Raw genomic sequence first — 22,578 nt, forward strand, 5'->3', positions numbered from 1 at the left:
GATGTCTTTAATGATTACTTCTTTCCTTCTTTTCCTTTTTTCTCCTCCTCCTTCTTTTTTTCCAGTTCTCTCTTTCTGAGACTCTCGGTATTTGAATTGGTAGATTGATTCACTATTTTTCTCCTATTTTCATCTCTTTCACTGTCTTTTGGGAAACTTCCTCAATTTATTTTCCAGCCCTGTGGGAGGACTTTTTTGGTATAGCATGCCATTCTTGTCTCATGGGTCCAATATCTTGTTTTATCTCTCTTAAGATGTTAACTACAGGATTTGTTTCAAAAGTTCTTCTCTGTTAATGGTCCGTATTTGACCCAGAGTCTTTTTTCTTTGTTTGTTTAATTGAATGATTTGGTCTGTGTCTTTAATGTTTGACACTTTCCTCAGATGTCTGGGGATTCCTGGTTGTCTGCTTATTTTTAAAAGCAGGAAACTAAAACTGTTAGTTGTAGAGGGATGTGAAGAGAGAGCAAAAGTAACATGTGTGTTTCATCTACCATCTTTATCCAATTGTACAATCTTCCATATCTATCATTTATTTCATAATATTAAAAAGTGAAAAAACCATAGTCCACACACGCTAATGATAAATTAATAACTCTAATAACCCTAAAAAAATACCTACAACCTTTTCCTCCTTAGCCTTTAAGGAAAAACATGGGACACTTTTCTCCAAAAAATTCTCTATTGCAAAAAATATCATGAGATTAATATGTGAGTTTGTGACAAGTGTAAACCCCTCTAAAATTGTGAATAGATTTGGAAGCAATTTTTCCCTTCTCTCCACTCCCACAGTCCTGAATCACCAGCCCTGCTCTCTCACTTATCACTTCCTGCTTGGTGAGTTGCATGTGTGTCTTATCTCCATGACGATGCTCCAAGCCACGGGAGAGCAGGGTGCATGTCCGACTCACCTCCAGATCTTCAATAGCCCCTGTCAGAGGGGAGATCATCAAAGTCTGACAAACGATGAATGAATAACATCCTCAAGATCTGCTTCTCCTCTCCTCAGCACACATAGTTAGCACCAAGGGATTTTAAATGGTGAATGAAAAAGAAACCCACAAGAACATAAAGAGAATTTAGAGAAAAATAAAACAGTAAATCAAACCTCAACTTTAAAAAGAGAGACACATTACTGGTTGCTTTTATTTAATTCCACTTTGAGTTCTGATCTCTTTACCTCAGAATCCACCCACATATGAATAGGATGGGCCGTGGTCCTGAGGGCAGCCGAGCAGCTCAGGAACTCTAGTTTAAGCAAAGAAGGGAGGACTTTAGAGACCCAAGTGCACAGCAAAGCCAATACGTCCACAGAAGATAGGCTGAAAATTAAGTCCAAACCCCGTAGTTCAGCATTCAAGTCTCTCCATTGCTTCTCCTCGGGTACCTGCAAACTTTCTAGAGGTTCTCGCTGTCTGGGACCTGTCTTCTTTAATCAGTCTTACATGTAGCTGCTAGAAGAATCATTTTCAGATACCAAGTGTCTCATGTCCCTTCTTTGTCCAAGAACTTACAGTAGGTTCCTTTCATCCCTTCATCAGATAGTTTTCCAGCCTAAATGCCAAGACATCTTTATCCTCATCCCCCTTTATCTTCATCCCCCGACTTCATCTTCATTCCCCGCTCCATCATCATCCCTCCCTCCATCTTCACCCCTCCCTCCATCTTCCTCCCTCCCTGCTGGGACCCTCTACCCACTGCACTTGTAAATTCCTGCCACTGTATTTTTCCACAGATTGTTTCTCAGACTGATAACACATACCAATCTCAGCAATCATGGTAATTGCTGACACTTAGTGTGCAACTACTCTGGGCCGAGCGCTGTGCTAATATTGCTGGTGAATTATTTTCCTTACTCCTCCCATCAGCAGATAAAGAAACTGGGTCACAGAGAGGTTAAGTCATTTGCCCACAGCCGTGGAGCTACTTAAGGTGGACCTGGGGCTCGAAGCCAGGGAAACTGAGCCCGAGACCACAGGCTCGCCTCCTCTCTACCCACTGCCTCAACCTCACTGTCATCAGACCTGACCCAGGACCCCTTCCAGGAGATGACGACCCCGGCTGTACTCTACACATGTGTTTGCTTGTTGCTGGCTTGTGGCATGGAGCCGTCTCTAAGTCTTGCCCCGTCTGTGTCCCCACACTCAGCCTGTCACTGAGTCTCGCTGCTTCACAGACTCCAAAGTCCATCCCTCCAGGGAAGGAATCCCCACCACTAACCTCAGCACAGGCCCTTAGAGCCAGGGTCACCACCATTCTTCCTGGCCAAAGAGCAGCAGGCTGTGAGTGGAGGGGACCACATCAGCCCAAGGGTCTTGCAGAGACCCAGGGCTGTGGGGAATGGGATGGGGAGCGTGGCTGCCCATCCAAGGCCATGTCAGACCTGGGATGGGGCTGGTGTCCCGGGGCAGGGCAGGGCACACTCCCTCTTGGGGATCAGACCTGGGCACCAACAGCCTATGCTACTCCAGCGTGGCCAGATGAGCAGACACAGTGCAGCCCTGGGGACATGAGGCCAACTGGAAGGAGCAGGCAGCCAGGGTACCATCTGGGTAGCCACAGAGTATCGCTGGGGAGCAAGCAAAGCAGGTAGGGGAGGGCAGGTAAGACAACCAGCAGAGCTTTGGGGAGGGATGTCTGCTTTTCAGATGTCACCCCTAGAGTTCGGGGCATGCATGCCCTTGTGCAGACAGCTGTGAAAGGCTAAAGCCACCCTCCTCTAGTTGCTGGTAGAGGATTCAAGCTGGGGCTGGACGGCCCACCAGCGATGTGCTTACCGGGATCTGCTCAGGCCAGGCTCAGGTGGGCCATGAAGGTTGCTGCCTGCACCTCCCTCCTGGCTTTGCACATTTGCTTCCCACCTGGCTACCCCACCCCTGTGCTGCATCTTTTTTAATCAGTCTACTTACCACCTACAGGCCAGTCTTCCCAGTGGGCCATGTCATCTTGTCATTCATCTGCTCAAGAACCAAGAATCATTTCCAAGGCCTCTAAGAACAGATCCAAACCTCTTATCCTGGAATTCAAGGCCTTCCAAAATCAGACCCTTGGTCTCCATAGCTACCTCATCACTTGCTACTGGAGCCCAGGTGCCCTCCTGTTGCTGAAACTTCCTCATCATTCCCCAAGGCACACAGCAGTTGCTTCCATCTCCCTGATGCTGAGGGAATAGCGAAAAGGGCATGGGCTTTGCTTTGGTTACTTCCTGTGTGTTTTCAGGCAAGTCACTCAATGCCTCTGTGCTTCCAGTTGCTTACCTGTAAGAACACTTTACAGGATGTTGTGAGAATCTGTTTGTACACAGAGTGCTAGCTAGCCACAGGGTAGTTTGCATCGTGTGGCTCCTGCTAATACAGTGTGAGTCAATAAACGGTATCCGTCATAGAGTGCCCTTGGTGTGCCCCACTTACGTGCCCTCCATCTCCTTTCTGATTAGGAGACTTCTGCCTCCTTTTACACTCATCTCCAGATGCACCTGTATCTGCAGCCTTGCCAGCACACCTGACCTGGGGCGGGGGGTAAGGGTAAGAAAAGCAACATTTGTCAATTGCCCACTGGGCGCCAGACCCTGTTGGTGGGGGTGTGGGGCTCAGGGAGAGCACTGACGGTAGCAGCTAATACTTTCTGGGGGCCTCCTTGTACCAGACCCCATCCCAAGCACGTCATGTAAGCCTTGCTGGTAACTCAGTTCTGTGGATTAAGGTTCCTAAATGGCTTTCTGCTCTATCCAACCAGGATGGTTTGGTCTCCCTGGCCCCATCTCACCTTTCTCATCCAGTGGCCTCCAAGAGGCTGATGGGAAGAGTTTATCAAGGAGTGATGTCCCTGTCATTCAGGCTCATCCTGTTAGAGAACATTTTGAGAAAGGACCCACCTTCATCTGCCCTGCCACCCCAGGTGCAGCCAGGCCCAACTGCTGCACTCAGGTTGGGCCCTGGCTTTTCATAAGAGCATTTCCTCTGCCTGGAACTCCCTTCCGCCGGCCGGCCTGGAAAACTCAAGCCTCTGACTAATCCTCCTACATTTGAGTCGAGGTCATTGCCCTTTCCCTCCTGTCCTCCAGGTGCCTCGTCCACTCACTTACTGACGCTTTCACAAATGTCTGCATCCTTGATGGACCCTTGCCCTGGGCTGAGAACCCTAAGGCAGGGGCTGTATCCTGTTCATCTTTCTATCTCAGTGCCTGGCACAGAGCCTGGCCCACAGTGGGCCTTGGTGTTTGGGGATGAAGGGAGGGAGGAAAAGGATGGGGTGGAATGGGTATCCGGCAGAGGGAATGATGGTGATACATTTCCAGCTGGTTACTCCCAGGGCAGGACAGCCACGAGCCTCCATCCAGCTCAGAAGAGGAGGCCATGGCTCTGTGGAGACTCCAGAGCCTCCCCTGGAAACAGCTCCAAGAGAGCCCCGGCTACTGCAGCTTCCCTCCAGACACCTGGGAGGTGCCAGTCTTTGGGCTCCATCAGCCTTCTTAGGGGAAATTGCTAAATGCGTTTGGTGATTTTTTTTGACATTTTCCTTGTTCAGGAGCTTGTGATTTCAGATTAATCACATCCACATACATTTAGACTGTCAGCTTGGAAGGGAAAATCTAAATTTTATTACTGCATGATTTCATCCAAAGGGATTTTACTGAAAGGACGTCAATGATATGGTGCAAATCATGACGAAACATTTTACCGCTGGGACCAAGCTCGTGGTGGGGGGTTGGGGGGATGGACGGAGAACTGTAGGCAGGACCTGGGTGGGCAGAGTTGCGGCAGCTTCAGTCTCCTGAAGGGAATCCGTGTGCCACCATCGCTGCTGTCTCCATCTCAGCAAAATGTCACATTTCCTCCTTTGTCCAGGTTTGCCCAGAGCCTTTACTCCCGGGAATGGCAGTTCCACTAACTAACTCCTGTCTTCCCCCCCGGCAGGTACCATGACCAGCAGGACGTAACTAGTAACTTTCTGGGTGCCATGTGGCTCATCTCTATCACATTCCTTTCCATTGGTTATGGGGATATGGTGCCCCACACATACTGTGGGAAAGGTGTCTGTCTTCTCACGGGCATCATGGTGAGTACCTGCCTCGGCCAGTTACCCTTCCCCACCCACCGAATGCTGCTAGGAGCAGCGCCTTTATGGTGGGTGCAGGGGGCCCTCCTCATCCAGGCATGGGGCCAGCTACTAGTTAACAGGCCAGCGTGTGTGTCCCTGCGCGTAGAAAGGCAGATGTGAAATCTGCGTGGCTTCTCACTGTTTCATTTCCTTGTCTAAGATAGGACTGTGTCCCGGTTCCTGACAGCTAATGGCCTCTTCCTAGCCCCCCAGAAATGGGCCGAGAGAAGCTGGCCGTGGGTCTTACCCTCTGCTCCCATCCACCAGCCCCGGTGAGCATTAGGGCTTGCAGTTCATTGTCCTCTTTCCTGTCGCCTGGGCCCCGCAGACCTTGGTACCACATCTGATAGAGTATAGCTAGAACTCACTGAGCCGGCCATGAGAGACCCCTGTCCTAGACTGGGTTGGACACTGGTTCAGTCTTGGTTTGATGACATGGCCCTGGGCCAACTCTTGGCCTCTGCATCCAAATGTTGAGGTCCCAGGTTCCGAGTGCCAGTTCTCTCCCAGTGTTGGCACCCGGCTAGCCTGTGACTGCATCCCCATCTCTCCCCAAGTGTCCAGCAGCTGTGCTGCCTCCTTTCAAGGTGTATATTCCTCCCGCCCATCACCCTGCCATCCCCCACCCCTGCACACACTCGTGCCCATCACATGGCCACACAGTACGGAGTTTGGGAGAGATGTGGGTAGGGAGTCGGACCAGAGTCTGAGTCCCTGTTACTCACTGCAGCGCTGGACCCCTCCTGCTCACCAGCCCCACAGCTGCAGGCCTCTGACCCCATGACCTCACTGTGGACTCCAGGCAAGGCACTTAGCCTGCTGGACCTCAGCATGCTCAAGTACAAAGTGCGGATGGGAGGCCTGCTCTGCCCTCCTCCCTGGCTGGTGATGGGGATAAACTGCAATGCTTTATGTTAACGCACTCCGTCAGCAACAAGGAGCTGCGCCGCCTTCAGTGCTGGCGAGCCCTCGGCGTCCCTGCCGCCACTATTCCTTCACTGGCGGGGGGTGAGGGCTCCTCGCCTTGCTGTGCTTTCTGTCCAGGACAGGCAGCCCTGCTCTTTGACATCCTTCCCAGAACCCCAGAGTACAGAATAGACACACCGGGTCCTCTTTTCAGAAGAGGAAGCCGAGGGTCAGAGAAGGAGCGGGCAGCTAAGCCTGGGTGTCGTGGGGGTGAGGGTGCACAGGAGGCCTGTCACATGGTCCTAGGTCTCCGCGGCTGGTTACGGCAGCCCTCCCCAGGGAGCCCTCTCTGCACCCCCATCATCAAAATCTTTCCAGGGCTCCCTCAGATTTCAGTCACCACCCCCACTTCTCAAGCAGGACACAAAAGACCCTCCTTCTGAAAGGGAAGTGACTCCTTTCTGCAGTGGGAAGGGGGTTAAGCCCTCACCAGCCTGGTGGCCTCCTGGGACTGATCTCGGTGACAAGGCAGCTCAAAGCAGCAGAGGCCATAGGTCAGAGGCCTGGGGCCGTGGGGCTGGTGAGCAGGAGGGGTCCAGCGCTGCCATGTCACAACTGGACACCGTCCTCTCCCCTTTCGACTGAAATCCAGAACCAGTGCATATCAGCAGGTCCTGGGCAGCAGTTAATGAGAAAAGGCTTAGCGCCGGGGTTGGGATAAATCACGGGTAAGTGTAAGGCCTCAGAACAAATACCTCCCATCGGTTAGTAGGAGTCTACCTGGCACAGTTCCAGCTGTCACCAGGAAACCAAGGAATGATTCTTCCTTCCAGAAGGGAATGAAATGCCACCCGAAGGCCAAAGCTTTCCTGTCTCAGAGCCGCTCGTGGGGTGCAAGCTTTGTGCCTCAGCACCAGCTCTCAGCCAGGCCCGCATGGAGCCGGGCTGCCAATAGGTGGATGGCCCTGCCTGGAGCCTCCGTTATTTTTAAATACCAGCCATTCGCCCTCTCAGCACCGAGCTGTGCCTCATCCAGGAAGCGGCCCCATAGCCACCATTTCCCTGGTTCCCTCACTCCTGCATCTCCGGGCTTCTGCTCTGGCACGGCTTGGGGGTGGGTGGGCAGGACCCCTGGGCCCCTCCCTGCCTTCTCCTGGGGTGTGGTCTTCAGCACGCTGGGGCTGTAGCAGCTCCTTGGAAAGGAGTGTTTGTTTCTTGTGGAGAGAGGTGTGATCAAAGTGGAAAGAACAAACAAGTGAGGAGGAACCCATACCCACCCCCCATATTAAAAATGCAGCACGTGCCTTTTATCTTCTCCTTTTGCACAAACCCTGCTGCGTAAATATACACCTATCTATAACAGGGATAGGGAGTTCCCCTCATTGTCAGTGTGTTTACCCAAATTAAAATCAGCTGCCTCCCTCTGGGGTCTGACAGTGAGGAACCCTGGTGGCATTTTTACTAACAAATGTGACTTTTCCAGCTGAGTCACTCCTTTCCAGGGTTTCGTTCGCATGGCTGAGAATCCCTTCCTCCCCTCTCCCAGCCTCCCTACACTTTGTACATCTCCTGATTATTATTGCAAGTGCCTTTACTAAAGGTAGGGCTTCCTGTTTGGTTACCATGGACACCATGCAGGCCAAGGCAAGGCCTGCTCAGGGAAGGGAAAGGAAGAATTTGTGTGTGCGGGCTGTAAATAGTCTTAATCATTGTTTTCTCTTGGCAATCCCAGTAATGGTGTAATTATCAACCATTAAGCAGGGTATATAATTGTCTGGACAACTTGACGTTGTTGGCACAGACCTGGTGTGTTTGAGAGATTTCACCCACAAAAACAGGTATCTCAAAGTGCATCATCTTTCCATAAAGAATTTTATGATGACAGTTACAAGGTAGAGAGAAAGCTGGCAATATTTAGTATCCAGAATGGGCCTTTGAAGGCTTTTTGGTTCTGCAGGCATCTGGAAGACTTTTGGGGCCCCCAAGACTCCTTGGTAGGAATCCCATTTCAATATAGCCAGTTTCTAAAGCTGGACTCACTCTGTGGACCCTTCATGAGTTAGGGACAAATAGACAAAAGCTTCCAGGATATCTGTGGGGGTCACTGAGCTTTTCCCCGAGGCTTCATGAGAGAGGCTTCTTTGAACTGCAAAAGGAAAGGGATGATGAAGTAAAAGGTAGCACAAATTGAGTTATTTGGGGAGGAGGGAAAAAGAGGGCTCAGTAAGACATCTGCTTAGTGTCAGTTTTAGAGGATGAGCTTCTCCCTGAAACACCTTGGTTTCAAACCAATTGATGTTATTTTAGTTGTTACATGGTATCTGTTGCAGAAACAGAATCCAACTGTAAATCCTCCAGGCTTCCCTCCTCCATTTGTCACTTTCATTTATGTTTTATTTTATTTTATTTTTTGCTTCTTTAGTTAAGTACACCTCATACTTTTCCCCTTGGGATACTTGTTTTTTGAGACTCTAAGGTTTTCCAGCTGGAAAATGTTTCTTGGAAACAAGGAGTAGGAGGACCAGAGTGGAGGAGACCGGGTCTCTGATTTGGGTCCAGATCTATGGATGAGTTAGGCATGCTGACCGCAGGCCAGCCGCTCCTCTCTCTTTTCACTCCTGTACTCTGCTCACCACGTACCTTGGCAAGTACGACCTCATTAGAGGTGAACCCTCTCCCCTCCCACAGCCCTCCCATGGAAATAGTGTTGGACAGAGAAGACCCAGGGAATTCAGCTGGTGTCAAAAAGGATTCAGGACTTGGCACCTCTGAAGGCAAAAGTCTGAGTCATGGATCTGCTCCACAGTCTGACCCCATGGAAGTCATCCCAGCAGCTGCTTACCCTCTTCTGTCCCGCTCCGATCTCTCCTCACATGGCCCCCCAGCCCACCAACCATTTTTGAGATTCCACACGAGGACAGCTAGGACAGCAGGAGCTCTCACACACCCAGATCAGCCAAGCCCTTGGCAATTTGTCTCTTAAAACCAACCCGCATCCCTGCTGTATCACATAAGCATTCCCAAACTGCTAATAGGGTCCTGTCAGGCTGATAAACTCATCTACGTAAAAAGGCCCAGAAGGAACACAGGTGATCATTATACCACATGAAAGGTGAATACAGCAGGAGGGAGGGGGAATCCCGTAGTATTTCCTTTATTTCCTCTAAAGAGCCAAAGTTGACCATTACTTCTGACTCAAGTCTTAGGCTCCTTGTCCTTCCTGCCTTCCACTCAATTCCCATCAACCCATCCTTTTTTCCTATTCGTCTGCTTCTTCCTTTCCACTTCCCCTGTCTGTCCCATGCTGTTGAGGAGGCAGCACAACTTGTTCCCTGTCTCAGTCTCTGCCCCAGCTCTATATCTCTCTGCATCTTCCCTCTCCCCTTCCCTTCCCTTCCCTCCTCTCCCCCACTCTTCTCTCTCTCTCCCTCCCTCTCTCTCTCTCTCTCTCTCTCTCTCTCTCTCTCTCTCTCTCTCTCTCTCACACACACACACACACACACACACACACACACTGGAGAGGATCAGTTTGTATTTCAGCACCCTGAACACCACTTTTTGAAGGTTGCTGACGTCTGAGCCCATCTTTACAAGGTTGCCTCTTAATGGGAATGACCAGATTAGGCTTCATTATTGGCTGCTTCCCTAATTCAGCCAGATGATGGATTTTCTAAAAGAAAAGTTGAAAGTATCCACTGCTATCTATTCAAGTTAGAATTAGGGGCTAAGAACCAAGCATCCTTCAGAGAAATATCCATAGGAGAGCCTTGACATCTTTAAGTTGAAAGACACTGGGAAATGTCATCTAGCCCAGCCTCCTGCCTCCATGCAGAAATGAATCTTAATCATATAAGATAGATGGTTCCTTAGTCAGAACATTCTAGCTTCTCATTAGACCCCTTCTGCATTCAGCAGCCTAGGTTGTGAGCCATAGCAAGAACCATGGAGCAATCCATCTAGACCCTGGAACTTCGGGATTGTGGATGGTTGATTGTTTTAATGAAACCTCCAAAGTGGCGTGGTGAGCAGGGAGACTCCTTCAGGCTAATTCTGCCCCCAGCTTTCAGGAGTGATTTAAGCAGAGTTTCCCTGGACCCAGGGAAATGAGGAAGCCTGGAGCCTGGGAAGAACCCTCTCCATCTGATGTTCCATTTTTAACACAGCGATATATCCCTTTTTTGGGCATTCAGCCCAAAGTTCTTTTGTAGCTCCATACAAAAGAGAGGGATTATATACTCGGTCTGCTTGAGGGGAAATGGAGCACACATCTTCCCTCTAGAACAGCTTCTTTTTAAGCTATTTTTTGCTTTTAGAGGCCTGGCTCAATTGATGACACCTGCAGACCAGGCTGTCCAGCTGCCCATACATATCCTTTGAAAACTGGGCACAGAGTCTCCTGCAAGTCACAGATGCCAAGAAAACAGGGCCGTCCCTGAACAAGAAAGGAAAATGAGGTCAGAAAAGGAAAGTTCACACAGGCTCCTTTCTTTTCAGTTTGTTGTGCTAGAAATGGGTGGCTAACCAAGTGTACCTAGAAACATGAGATTGTTTTCATGGGAACCCTTGTAAAAAGCTAGGGGGAAGCGTTGCCAACTTCACCCGTGCCAAAACCTTGCACCGACCAACCTTTGCCAACCTGTGGCAAAGGAAAGAGATTATGAAGGAGAGAGTAGGGGATTGATCTACTATATGCATTCCGCCCAACTCTGGTACTGATTATAGTACCTTTGAAAACAGTCTTTAAGGTTTCCTATGCATTCCGTTAAACTGGATGAGCCCCAAATGTTATTGATGGATTCCTTCAATCCTAGGACCTCAATTGCTAAACTGAGCTCTGTGGCAACTATAATTACTGTTTGGCATCTAGAGGATCAGACTGCTGACTTTTCTGAGCTTATTGTCGCTTTCCATGAGTGGAGGTCAGGATGGTGCAGGGCCCCACGTGCAGGAAGAGGGTGATGGTCACCGAGGGGCGTGTGCTCTCTTCCAAGAACCAGGCAAGGGCGGGTGTGTCGTCTGCTGCCTGCAGGAGAAGCAGGGCAGGGGCAGTTCTCTCTCGATCCCCGCCCCCACAAGGTCAAGATGCACAGCAAAGAGGACTTCAAAGTCCTTTGGAAGAATGTTGGGATGAGCCCATTTCTGCTCATTTCTCAGACAGTCAAGCATGCGCCCAGAGGATTAGGAGAGAGAAAGGGAGTCCTGAGGAACCGACCTCTTTTACTCACTCTCCCTGGGCTTCCCTGGAATGGACCTTCCAGAGCAGAATAAGAATGCTGCTCTGGAGAATACTGAGCGCCTTCTGCGGGTTCCCTTAAAACCCTGATTTGAGGCAGGTGTGTTGTTATCGTCTTTTAAATCTCTGAAAGGTGGTGAATTCATGAGCCTCCTGGTGAAAGCAAGAAGGAACTGAATTTCTTGTGCTGAGTCATAGGCTAGACCTCCAGTGAAAAGACCCAACTGGGAGCAGGCTCAGTCACTGGGTGCACAGACTCATGCCAACCACTGTAGCCCTGGGAACCAGTCTTGGCGGGGTGATGCTTTGTTTCTTCGTTAGATTATTTTCAGGAAAACTCTCCACCACCAACAGGTGATCCATCCATACTGCACAGCTTTCTTTCCTCCTGGCCCCCTGGTCTGGAGCTGGCAGTGGGGCTGGGATATGCACGAGGGAGGGGGAGCATATGTGGATTTTCTGTCTTCCCTGCACACCCTGGCAGGTGACCAAGTGATTGTTCGGTGTTTTAAATTCCCCCGAGCCTCAGCCCCATCCAGTATCCTGCTCCATGAAGAACTGGCCAGCTTTATGAAGGCTCAGTCTCCCAGAGGTCAGCTCTGCAGCTAAGCCAAGAGCACTGCAGACCCCTTCATGGGTGCGGGAATCAGGGCCCTGATGGGTTTTGTGGCTTGGCCTTGTCCAGCCAGAGTTCAAGTCCCCACTCCACTCCTGGAGACCCCATTGTGGGCCCGGGGCATGTGGAGTCTTCCGCCTGAGCCCTGCCTCTTAATGATGTGCTCTCTCCTCTGGTCCTTTTGCTGTCCCCTCACAGGGTGCAGGCTGTACTGCCCTGGTGGTGGCCGTGGTGGCCCGAAAGCTGGAACTCACCAAAGCAGAGAAGCACGTTCACAACTTCATGATGGACACTCAGCTCACCAAACGGGTAAAACGCCACTGTCCACGTCTTAACGGGGGAATTAAGACCAACATGGGAGCCAGTCAGAAAGTAGCCACAGTGGGTTAGGGCCACACCTTTCAGTGGAGGGTTGAGGGAGCCCCAGACACATGCAAACAGCCAGCGCAAAATGGGCACAATGTCCCAACGCTGAAGGCTCCTGTCTTCTCTTAAATCACTGTGCATGGTTCAGGCAACCAAATAATTTTCCTGATAATTAAATCTATAGCATACAATGATGTAACCCTCCCCCCTTGCCTAATGGTACAGAGTAAATCACCCAGCATGGGGTGTTTTTGCTTATGCTTAAATATTTTCATGATTCTCATTAGGAAGGGCAGTAGAAAGTCTTAAAAACGATATTGGGACTGTATCTAAATCCAACCCTTTAAAAAAAAATCATTACAGACAATCACTCCTAAATAACGTTCATCAAAATGTCATCATCCAATTTTCCCCCTTTTGGGTTTTCCAAATAATGTTTCTCCCTTGTAACATCATGAAAGTGGGTAAGGAAGGTGAAAAACTGAATATAAGCGGGAATGGGGAGATCATTTAGCTGCTAAATTAGTCTGACACCCCACTGAATTGTCAGAGAAGAAAAGGCCCATTTAGGAGAGACAGAAACGAGCCTTCCAGGATAACAGCAGGCCAAATGAGCACGGCAGAAGCTGTTTATTTAATGACAGCTTTTATGGAAAATTCTTCAGAGCTGCAGGCTGAACGAAGGTCAGTAGTATGATTTCCTGCAAAACTTTCCTCTTTCCGAAATGAGAGTGAAGCAAGACCCTGTGCTGGGGTCTTGGCCTCTCTAACAAGTTTCTCATTTAGGATTAAAGTGGGTTAGGAGACCCATGAGCAATGAGATTTTGATTGGGGTTTTTGAAAGCTGGAGAAAATATTCAGTGATGAATGTTGCAGCACAGTAAAAATGTGTTCTAAATAGAGACAAAGGCAGGAAGGGAGAACAAAAAGAGAGGGAGAGTGACAAAGGGTGAGCGTGCTCACTCAGAGGGAGGCGTGGGGGAATGGGAAGTTGCCAAGGCCCCTCCAGTTTCTCAGCAGAATTATTTATGGTGTTTGATTGTTTGGTCTTTGATTACGTGTACTGGATTCTTTAAAGAGCCTCCACAGATGTTAAAAAGAAGGGGTACAGGCAAATAGTCTAATGTCGCTGCCATACAGATGGTTGTATATGGTACATCCTGGCACTGAGGTGTCCGTGGTACAAGCAAAAACATGATTTGTATCATCAAGATGGCAGGATTGAGGGCCATACCCGTGGGTAGGCCAGCCGAGTTCCACCCAGAGCCCTGTAACCTAGCTGCTTTCCTTCAACCCCCTAGTAAGCATACAGAAGTATGCTAAGTATTGAGCAAATTACCAAAGTTGCCTCTATTCTCCTGGAACAATTCGGTGCAGGAGTCAGGGGCAAGGGAGTCTAGCCTCCAAAACCTTCTCAGAAGCTGTTTCTTAGAGCAGAGACGTTAACAGCCTCTCTGTTTATTCTATTTGCTTTTTGAAACCAAGGATATACTTTGTATATCATGTTATTCCTTTGTCCTTTCCATTTTTCACTCTGTGAATCAGACATTGGAGGAAAATAAAGCCGAGGAAAGCCAGCTCCCTCACATGACAGGAAAATAAACAATTTTTCTGCAATATAATTGTACAAGGAGATGAAATTGTGGTTGCTAATTTCAAGCTTCCAAAAATAATTCTCTAAAATCTTCCTCAAGTCCACTTACTTTTAGAAAAGTGGGACTGAAAATCAAATCAACAAATATTTATTGCCCGTCTATGAGTACAAGGCATCTTTTTATCGAATAACATCTCACTTTTCTGAGAACACTTAAATCTGTTGAAATGTCCCTTTAATATCTAATATCTTTTCCCAGAGAAACAAACAACACGAAAGGAGTGGCTCTTACAGAGAGAGCATTCTCAAAGCTGGCAAGACTCTTTTACCTAACCTTGATTGAAAGGAAACTGGCTGTGAGCTTGGCCTGCTCTGGCTTCAGCTCCCCTTGACCTGGTCTCAGAGAAGCCCACCTTTCTTCCCCTGGTGATGCCTCATCCATCCTCTGTCCTCTCCAAGCGGCCCACTGTGTCCAGCAGGAGTGGCTCATGGGTCAAACGAAATTCACAGTGAATTCTCAGTGAATTCGCAGAGAAAGGCCTGATCTTTGGAGGAGCTGATTGGGACATAATTGCAAACCTCTCAAGAGAGGACGATTAATAGATTTAACAGAGAAAAGCCATCTCTTACAATACATGCAATCTTAATTCTTCAAACCTCTAAGCAAAAAAAAACAAAAAAGAGGAATTGTAACCTATTAATCATAAAAATACTCAGATGGTTCTAGTCTTTATTTACTCTACCTGTCTTGCTGTAAAGGCTTCAGCCCAGACTTTACCACTAGAGTCACACTGTTTTTATTCATTTATTTGCCAGGGAGGCGGGGGCAGGGGCGGCGGTGGTCTGATGGCACAGGGTCAGAACTCAGTTTCTGGTTTTCCTGATTCCCATGGCTTTTCTTCTCTCACCTGTATGACTTGTCAACCCTGGTGGCAACGTCATTTCTGTATTTAATGCAATCAGATCTTCCCACACTGACTTTGCAGTGTTACTGCCATTGTTAATCTAGAATTATAATTTACTGTTAACCTCTGGGCTACTAGGTAATATATATGTAAATGACACACAGAGAGACTATAAAAAAGATACTAGATCCCCACCTTTTCTCCCACTCGATGCTACACATCCCCCTGTTGCTGTTTTAGGTAACGAAACACATCCATCACAGCTGGATGGCACTCCCTGTGTTCTGGGGACACCAAGATGAGTAAGAGATGGTACCTGCCCGCATACTTACTGCCTGTCCTCAAAGAGCACCTCCCCTTTCTAAAGAGCAAGGTAGCTGCCCATGGACACACTTGACTTCAGAGGCACCACGGACAGGAGACGTTCTGTTTGCCACACCTCCTCTCCACATCAAACCTGCAGACACCTCTGCGGTGTGTGCCACTGGCTGAGGATTTTGTCTCCTTATCCTTGCCACGATGGGTTCCTGCCTCAAATACTTCATCCAAGTACAATTTCCCCATGAAATCAATGAGTAAGACCAAAACCAAACCCATATCTTCCCTACACTAGACACCTCCTCTCCACATCAAACCTGCAGACACCTCTGCGGTGTGTGCCACTGGCTGAGGATTTTGTCTCCTTATCCTTGCCACGATGGGTTCCTGCCTCAAATACTTCATCCAAGTACAATTTCCCCATGAAATCAATGAGTAAGACCAAAACCAAACCCATATCTTCCCTCCACTAGTGCCTTCTCCTGCCTTCCCTGTTAATGACATCATCGTTCTTCCAGTCTCCAGGCCTGAAAGCTTAGCAGCATCTCTGACTCCTCTCTGCCCTGGTCCCCACAGGGGTCCGAGCAGCTTTGGAGTCTGATTCCACCTGGCCAACACGAGCCTCTCCAGGTCCTCTGCCCACCATACTCAAAGGCCACCATCTCAGTCTTGTACCATCTCAGTTGCTTGCTACCTTCTCATCTCACCTGGTCCTCCCTTACCCAAGCCATCCTGTACTTTGCTTCCTTGTGACTCTCCTTAGACTCTGAGACTTAGCTCTGAACATATCACCAACCTGCTCAAAACCTTTAATAACCCCCCAGAACCTACTGATCCACTGATAAAAAAGACTTTTCTTTATTTTTTTAAATAGGGGCTAATTTTTTTTAATTTTTATTTATTTTTTGAATGCATTGGGTCTTTGTTGCTGAGCACAGGCTTTCTCTAGTTGCGGTGAGCGGGGACTGCTCTTCGTTGTGGTGTGCAGGCTTCTCATTGCAGTGGCTTCTCTTGTAGCGGAGCACGGGCTCCAGGTGCCCGGGCTTCAGTAGTTGTGGCACATGGGCTCAGTAGTTGTGGCTTGCAGGCTCTAGAACGCAGGATCAGTAGTTGCGGCGCCCGGGCTTAGTTGCTCTGCGGCACGTGGGATCTTCCCGGGCCAGGGCTCGAACCTGTGTTCCCCGCATTGGCAGGCGGATTCTTAACCATTGCACCACCAGGGAAGTCCCGAAAACTTTTCTTTAATTATGAGCATGTATCAACGTTTTATCACAATCCTGCTGGGGGAAAAAAATTTTTTTTTCCAGCAGGCTAATTCAAAGGTTTACTCATAGTAGGGGTCTTTTATAGGAAAAGACAATGGTAGTCATTGTTGTACAGGGTACAGAAAGCCTGGCTAAAGGACACAGACTCCTGACTGACAGCTGGTAGGGCCCATGAGTGGATTCCGAGAACAGGTCTTAGTCTTTTAAAAATTTATCAGATAATCAATTGAGCAGTTATCAGGAATGCTAATTCTCCCCAGAAGGGGATTATAAATTATATCACCCACTAAAGTTCTGTCCCAGACAGACTGGGTACAGTTTTTCTTTAACAATAGTCATAGGAACATTGAGCTTTTGAGCTGGAAGGGTTCTTAGGGATGAGCCTCTCAGGCCCAGAGTGGGCAAGTGTGGGCCCCCAGCCATATGCAGTGAGCTGGGTCCCAGCCAGGGCTGCCATTTGTTCTCAGGCTGGCAGGCAGCTCTCCAGCCATAACCAATGGGTTTCCCAGAACAGCCAGTTCCTTGGAACTCAGAATGGTGGTTAGGGTCCCAGGTCTGCTGGAAAGAAAAGCCAGTTTACCTTCAAACTAGCTGAGCATCACATTAATAGCATTATGGAATTAGCCGTGGTTCATTACTGTGCTGCTATGGGGAAAGACTACAGACTCCAACTTTGAACCACAGAAGTACATCCCTCCGCGCTCCCTGTCCCAGTGTCCTGCCAGCCACAGGGGTGGAGCCCCCGTTTCTAAGTGTTTGGTGAGGGCTTCTGGGTAAGGCGGCCAGAGAAGCCTGAGAAGGGAGTGTGGAATAGGATGGGGGAGGAAGAAGAGAGGGTAAGAGGGGGGAGATGAAAGACAGGGCAGCGGCAGGAAGCCAGCAGGAAGTGTGTGTGGGTGAGCGTGAGGGAAGTGAGGGGCTGGCGGAGGGAGAAGAGGGGACCCCCCCAGTTATAATGGACACCTTCAGTCAGGTGTCCGAAGACGGGCCTGACCTGAGGGCTCTCAGATTGCGACTTTATGATCCCTTTAGATTTATTCATCTAAATTCAACCCCTGGAGCTTCTTGAAGTTGTCTAAGTTACACCCACTTGCCAGGCCTGATCTGTCCTCCTCTCCAACTTCCCTCTCCCTGGGAGGGAGTCCTGGCAGCATGGAGGGCATGCTATTTCTTTCCCAGGGGCCCATCAGTAGGGCTCCTGCAGTTTCTCTCCCAGGGCTCCCTGTGGCTGTTGGAAGCATGGGGGGAGGTGAAGAAAGGTGCCCCTCGTCTGCCACATGTTCCTCCTGCACCAGCCTCCACGAAGTCTGGAGAGGCAGGTTACCCTGGCAGAGAGGCAGCCAGAGCATGTCGTTGACATGGATAATACGGCCAAGAGCTCAAGGAACAGACCTATGTGTCCTGTTTTATGTTTTCTTTCGCTGGAGGTGGGGGAAGAAGCTGACATTTGTTGGGGGAAGGAACATCAGTAAAACTACTGTGTACTGAGGCGCGGTGCAGCCAGGCTCTGTGCTAAGTGTTTCATTGAATCAACACCACAATCCCATTTCACAGATTGGGATCCTACTGTGTTTTCTCTGAAGCACTTATTCCCTGACACTATATTACACAGGGCATGCTGTCCCCATAGGATTAGAAGCTCCTTGAGGGCAGAAATGTTATTGACTTGTGCATCCCAGTATTTCCACTTCCTAAAGAGTATCTGCCCCATTGTAAGGGCTCAGTAAATGTTTTGGGAAGGAATGAATATGAAAATTGAGTCTCAGAGAGGTTCCGCAACGGTCCAAGGTAGAGATGATCATTCATCCCCTTGTGAGGTTTTTCTGAGGGCTAGTGGAACAATGTAAACAGAAAGTGTTTAGCATAGAGCCTGGCACATAGTAAGTACTCTGTGAATGTTAGCTGTCGGTATTATATGCAAGATCTTAGTTGGATGACTTTCTTGCCTGGGCTCATGAATCTTAGAGCCCTCCCTGAAGGACATAGGTCACTGAGCCAATTCTCTGGCCACCATCAGAGTGAAAGCATACAATTCTTGGGAGAGAATGAATGGGCCCAAAGAAAACAATTAGCTCGTATGCTTATGGGTTTGGGGGACGAAACAGCCAGTCTTCCATGCACAAACGGCCCTCTTCTAACCGTCCCTGAGCCCGTCGCATCATGGCCAAACTTACCCAGTCCTTCCCAGTTCCCTGACCCACCCACTCCCACCCTCACCCTCAAGAGCATCTTTTGGCCCTGGTGCCCCGCCCACTAGGAGAGTTCAGTGGGTACCCAAGTCCCCATCAGGGAGTGGTGCTTGGAAGCCCTATGGAAGCTCAGTGAATCCCAGGAGGGGCACACAGCCTCAACTGCCTCCCAGCCCTGTGATGCTCAAGACAATCAGCCAGGTGAATTGGAGGGAGAACCTGGTCACAACAGCAGTTACTGTCGACGTAGGAAAGCACAATGCAGTTAAAAGCCTATTTCTTTTTCTCTTGCATATATTGATCTGCTTAGCTTTGTGCCAGGTTGTTTGCTGGCAGTTAATTCAGAGTCAGCACCAAGGCTTGCACTTAACATCGCTTTCCTGAATACGCAGGGGCCTCCCGTTCAAACCCATAAAGATGCTGTGACTGCTTTGCTCAGCTACCCAGGCTGTGCTGTGATTTTAGTACCTTATATTCGGGCTAAAGTTAAGTGCAGGACCTGGACTCCCTGTTCTGTCATATTGCTAAGTGAGGGCCATGATGATTAAAAACAAATCTAATGTCCTTTCCAGTTCCTTGATCCTGGAAAACAGGAAATAATTTTGTTTGTGTAGAGATGACATCTAGTCAGTCAGGTCTTTCTTCAGACCACATGAAAACCTTATGCTCTTTTTGGACCTGGCTCTTGTTTTGACTTTGCCATTAGCTAGCTGTGGGATTCTGGCCCTCACATTCTGTCTCTGAAGCTGTCATTTCCTCATATTTTCAATGGGGGGGTTGGGCCAGATGATGATGACTAGTATCTTTATGGTACTTTATAGTTTCTATAACACTTAAATCCACATTGACTCAGTTTGCCGTTTATAACTTTATGGTCTTGGTCTCTGTCTCAGTTTCTTCATCTGTAAAATGGGGATAATATTAGTACCTTCCTGGGAGGGTTGTTGTGAGGATTAAATGAGTTTACACATATGTAAAGTGGCACCTGGTAGATGTCTGCTCTTAGCCTCTGCACCATGGTTATTGCCTAATTTGGGCCTCATAACAACCCTTAAGGTAAGGATTTCTTTTTCCCTTCTTATAGATAGTTAAGCACTTACTCCTAAACTGGCAGAGGAAGGATTCACCTGCAGCCTCTCCAATTTCAAATGTTTGTTCCACACCAACACAGAGACAGTTGTCAAAGGCTCATCAGCGCTGACACTCCATGGCTCTGTCAGTGTTCCAGAGACAAGACCCGTGTAACTGGGGCTCTGACGATCATCAGACATGCTGGGCAGGTTTTTCCCTCCTGTTCTTCTGTGAGGCTTTCCTTGGAGGCTAAGCACCTAGGGAAACTGAAAAAACCACCTGTCAAGTTGCCCTCTCCCCACAGAAGGGCAGCAGGAGTAGGCACTCCACAGAGAGAAAGCCTTCCCTTCTGTGCTGCCTCTTGTGCCAGGAGGCTGATGTCTACTCCAGCCCCTGGACAGGACCCTGGTGACCACACCCTCCTCTACCTCCCCCCTCCTCACCTGGACACTTACCATTTCCAGCTTCTTCTCACCACCACCTGCTTCCTTTCAGGCAGGAAAGTACCAAAGGTGGACAATTAAGTCATTTAAAACCATCTTCACGGTAGATTTTTACTGAACAAAAAGGCAGTATTTATGTCATTTAGACATTTCTGAGAAGACCTAGCTGTTCTTTTAGAATATCACTTCAGCGCCAATGAAAAATATAATCCAGCCTTAGTAATAAATTTTTAAAACATACACACAGAAGTTATCAGCCTGCAAAACAATGTTTCCCAGGCCTTCCCACACGTCTCAGTATTTTAACAACGTCCCATCTGTTGATGTCAGTCTGAAGAAGCAGGCCTGTACTCTCCAATTTTATTAAAATCCTTTCTGGCTAGTAACCTGATTTCTACTAGGCTGGCCTACTTACTTCCAGGCCCTGGGCCTGTGGGCCTGTGCCAGTTTGCATGGCTGACAGAAATGGGAACAGTTAATCAAAAATCTGTTTAGCTTGTGCTTAATAAGAAATGTTTCCTCTTGCTCTTGTTACTAATTGCTGAAGATGTCTGTGTTTGGATTAAAACTTTGTCCCCTGCCATCTGGATGCCATTGATATGTCTCAGCTCTGTCGTGAGCCAGGTGATATCAGTGGTTTCCATGTCAACAGATGACAGCGTCATATGTTGAAATGTGTGATTGCAGTGCAGTGAAAGAGCCAGCCTTGGGAAAGAGGCAGCTCTGGTTTCACACCAAAATATCTTCACTGATTTTCAGACACTGCTTGGAAATGATTTCAGTTTTATGCCAATTACATTTACATGTAAAATTGCAGTGTAAATGTTTTTTGCCATTTGGGAAAGGAAACAATGGACTTGTTAATACCTAGAGTTCTATTCGGTGGGAAAGACATTTCCTCAAAGAGGCCTTGTAAAATCTCCAGCTAAAGTGAAAGAAGTCAGACAGAGAAAGACAAATACTTATGTGTGGAATCTAAAAAATACAACAAACTAGTGAATATAACCAAAAAGAAGTAGACTCACAGGTAAAAAGAACAAACTAGTGGTTACCAGTGGGGAGCAGGGAGGGACAACATAGGGGTTGGGGAGTGGGAGAAACAAACCACTGGGTGTAAGATAGGCTCAAGGATGTATAGGACAACACGGGGAATATAGCCAATATTTTGTAATAACTGTAAATGGAAAGTAACCTTTAAAAATGGTATACAAATTTTAAATAATTTTTAAATAAATAAATAAAATCTCTAGCTGATAGGAAATGTTTACTCTGTGAATCCAAGAAATGTACCATGTACCCAAAATCGAAATCCCACATAGAGCATGGAACTCTGCATCCAAGGGCAGCAATGGTACATATTTATCTATTCAAAGTGTGCCCCAGGCCTCCAGGTCTTGGTAATGTAGCCTATCTAAATATAGCATCAGTAACAACAGTGTATAGGCAGTCCTGAAATAATTAAGAAAGAGACAGGAACCACCCCTCAACTTCGGGCTCCAGTCTACTGTGTCCAATACAGGATTAATAAGAGATGAATTTTAATAATCCTTTCTAAGAGTTCATGATTTCATTAAGGAAAAAGATCGTTGCAGAATCATTTCCTTATAAGGTAGACTATATCGACAGACGTAAAAAAACATGTTATGTGAACCTAGGGAAATTTACCTGATAGCAGTCTGTTTTATTTACTTTTCTCTAGATCAAGAATGCTGCAGCCAATGTCCTTCGGGAAACGTGGCTAATCTATAAACACACAAAGCTGCTAAAGAAGATTGACCACGCCAAAGTCAGGAAACACCAGAGGAAGTTCCTCCAAGCAATCCACCAGTGAGTAGGCCGGGGCAGCTCAGCCACCAGAGGACGAAATTAGCAGTGGTGGGTTCCCCAGAGCTCCATCAGTATCTTCTTGTATACTTAGAGGAGCAGGAGAAATCCATCCTTTCCCACTCAACAACCAGTGGGGGCGGGACGCAGATCAGTCTGTTTATTCACTTATTGCACCTGCCACTGCCAGACATTGGACAGACTGCTATGGAAGGTAAAAATTAGGTAGGAGCCTCAGGGGGCTCTCATAGTCTACACACACACACACACACACACACACACACACGCACGCACGCACGCGCGCACACACACACACCCACATTACAACTGGAAGCAGAACAAATTGTGGTCAGTGCTTGCTATAAGCTAAGTATTTAAAAAGTATAGTGATTTTTAAAAGTAGAGGATGAAAACATTTATTCTGACCTGGAGGCTTGGGGAAACCCTGAAAGGCTGAGAATAGGGCACTTAAGGTGGAAGGCACAGCCTAGATAAAGGAATAGAAGCCGGGAAATGATCTGAGAGTGGTGAGGAAACTATAATGACTGAAGGTAGGCACACGTGGAGGCAAGAGTTTGCTTTCTTGGGGACCTGCCAAGCCCTTGATTCTGGTCAGTTGTCACCCACGTTCGAGGTCCTGGGCTGGGTTCCAAAACCAGATGAATTGATGTGGGTGTGGAATCTGCCCGTGGGGCTGAGCCCAGCGCTTGAAGAGCATGGCTGTTACGACTCGATTCCGCAGACTGAG

General features: G+C 48.2%; 1 protein-coding gene across 2 annotated transcripts in view; it reads left to right on the plus strand.

Annotated features, from left to right (window-relative positions):
• Positions 1 to 22,578, plus strand: part of KCNN3 (potassium calcium-activated channel subfamily N member 3) — a 174,535-nt gene that overhangs the window by 145,978 nt on the left and 5,979 nt on the right. Inside the window, exons 5-8 of one of the 2 annotated variants that reach the window (XM_007457987.1) lie at positions 793 to 837; positions 4,917 to 5,058; positions 12,054 to 12,164; positions 21,706 to 21,833. In XM_007457987.1, the coding sequence (XP_007458049.1) occupies positions 793 to 837; positions 4,917 to 5,058; positions 12,054 to 12,164; positions 21,706 to 21,833 (426 nt within the window). The remainder of the gene's footprint in view (positions 1 to 792; positions 838 to 4,916; positions 5,059 to 12,053; positions 12,165 to 21,705; positions 21,834 to 22,578) is intronic. The other variant, XM_007457988.1, reaches the window with a different exon arrangement.

Source organism: Lipotes vexillifer, unplaced genomic scaffold (assembly GCF_000442215.2).
Source record: "Lipotes vexillifer unplaced genomic scaffold, Lipotes_vexillifer_v1.1 scaffold238, whole genome shotgun sequence".
In the NCBI taxonomy this organism is placed as follows: Eukaryota; Metazoa; Chordata; class Mammalia; order Artiodactyla; family Lipotidae; genus Lipotes; species Lipotes vexillifer.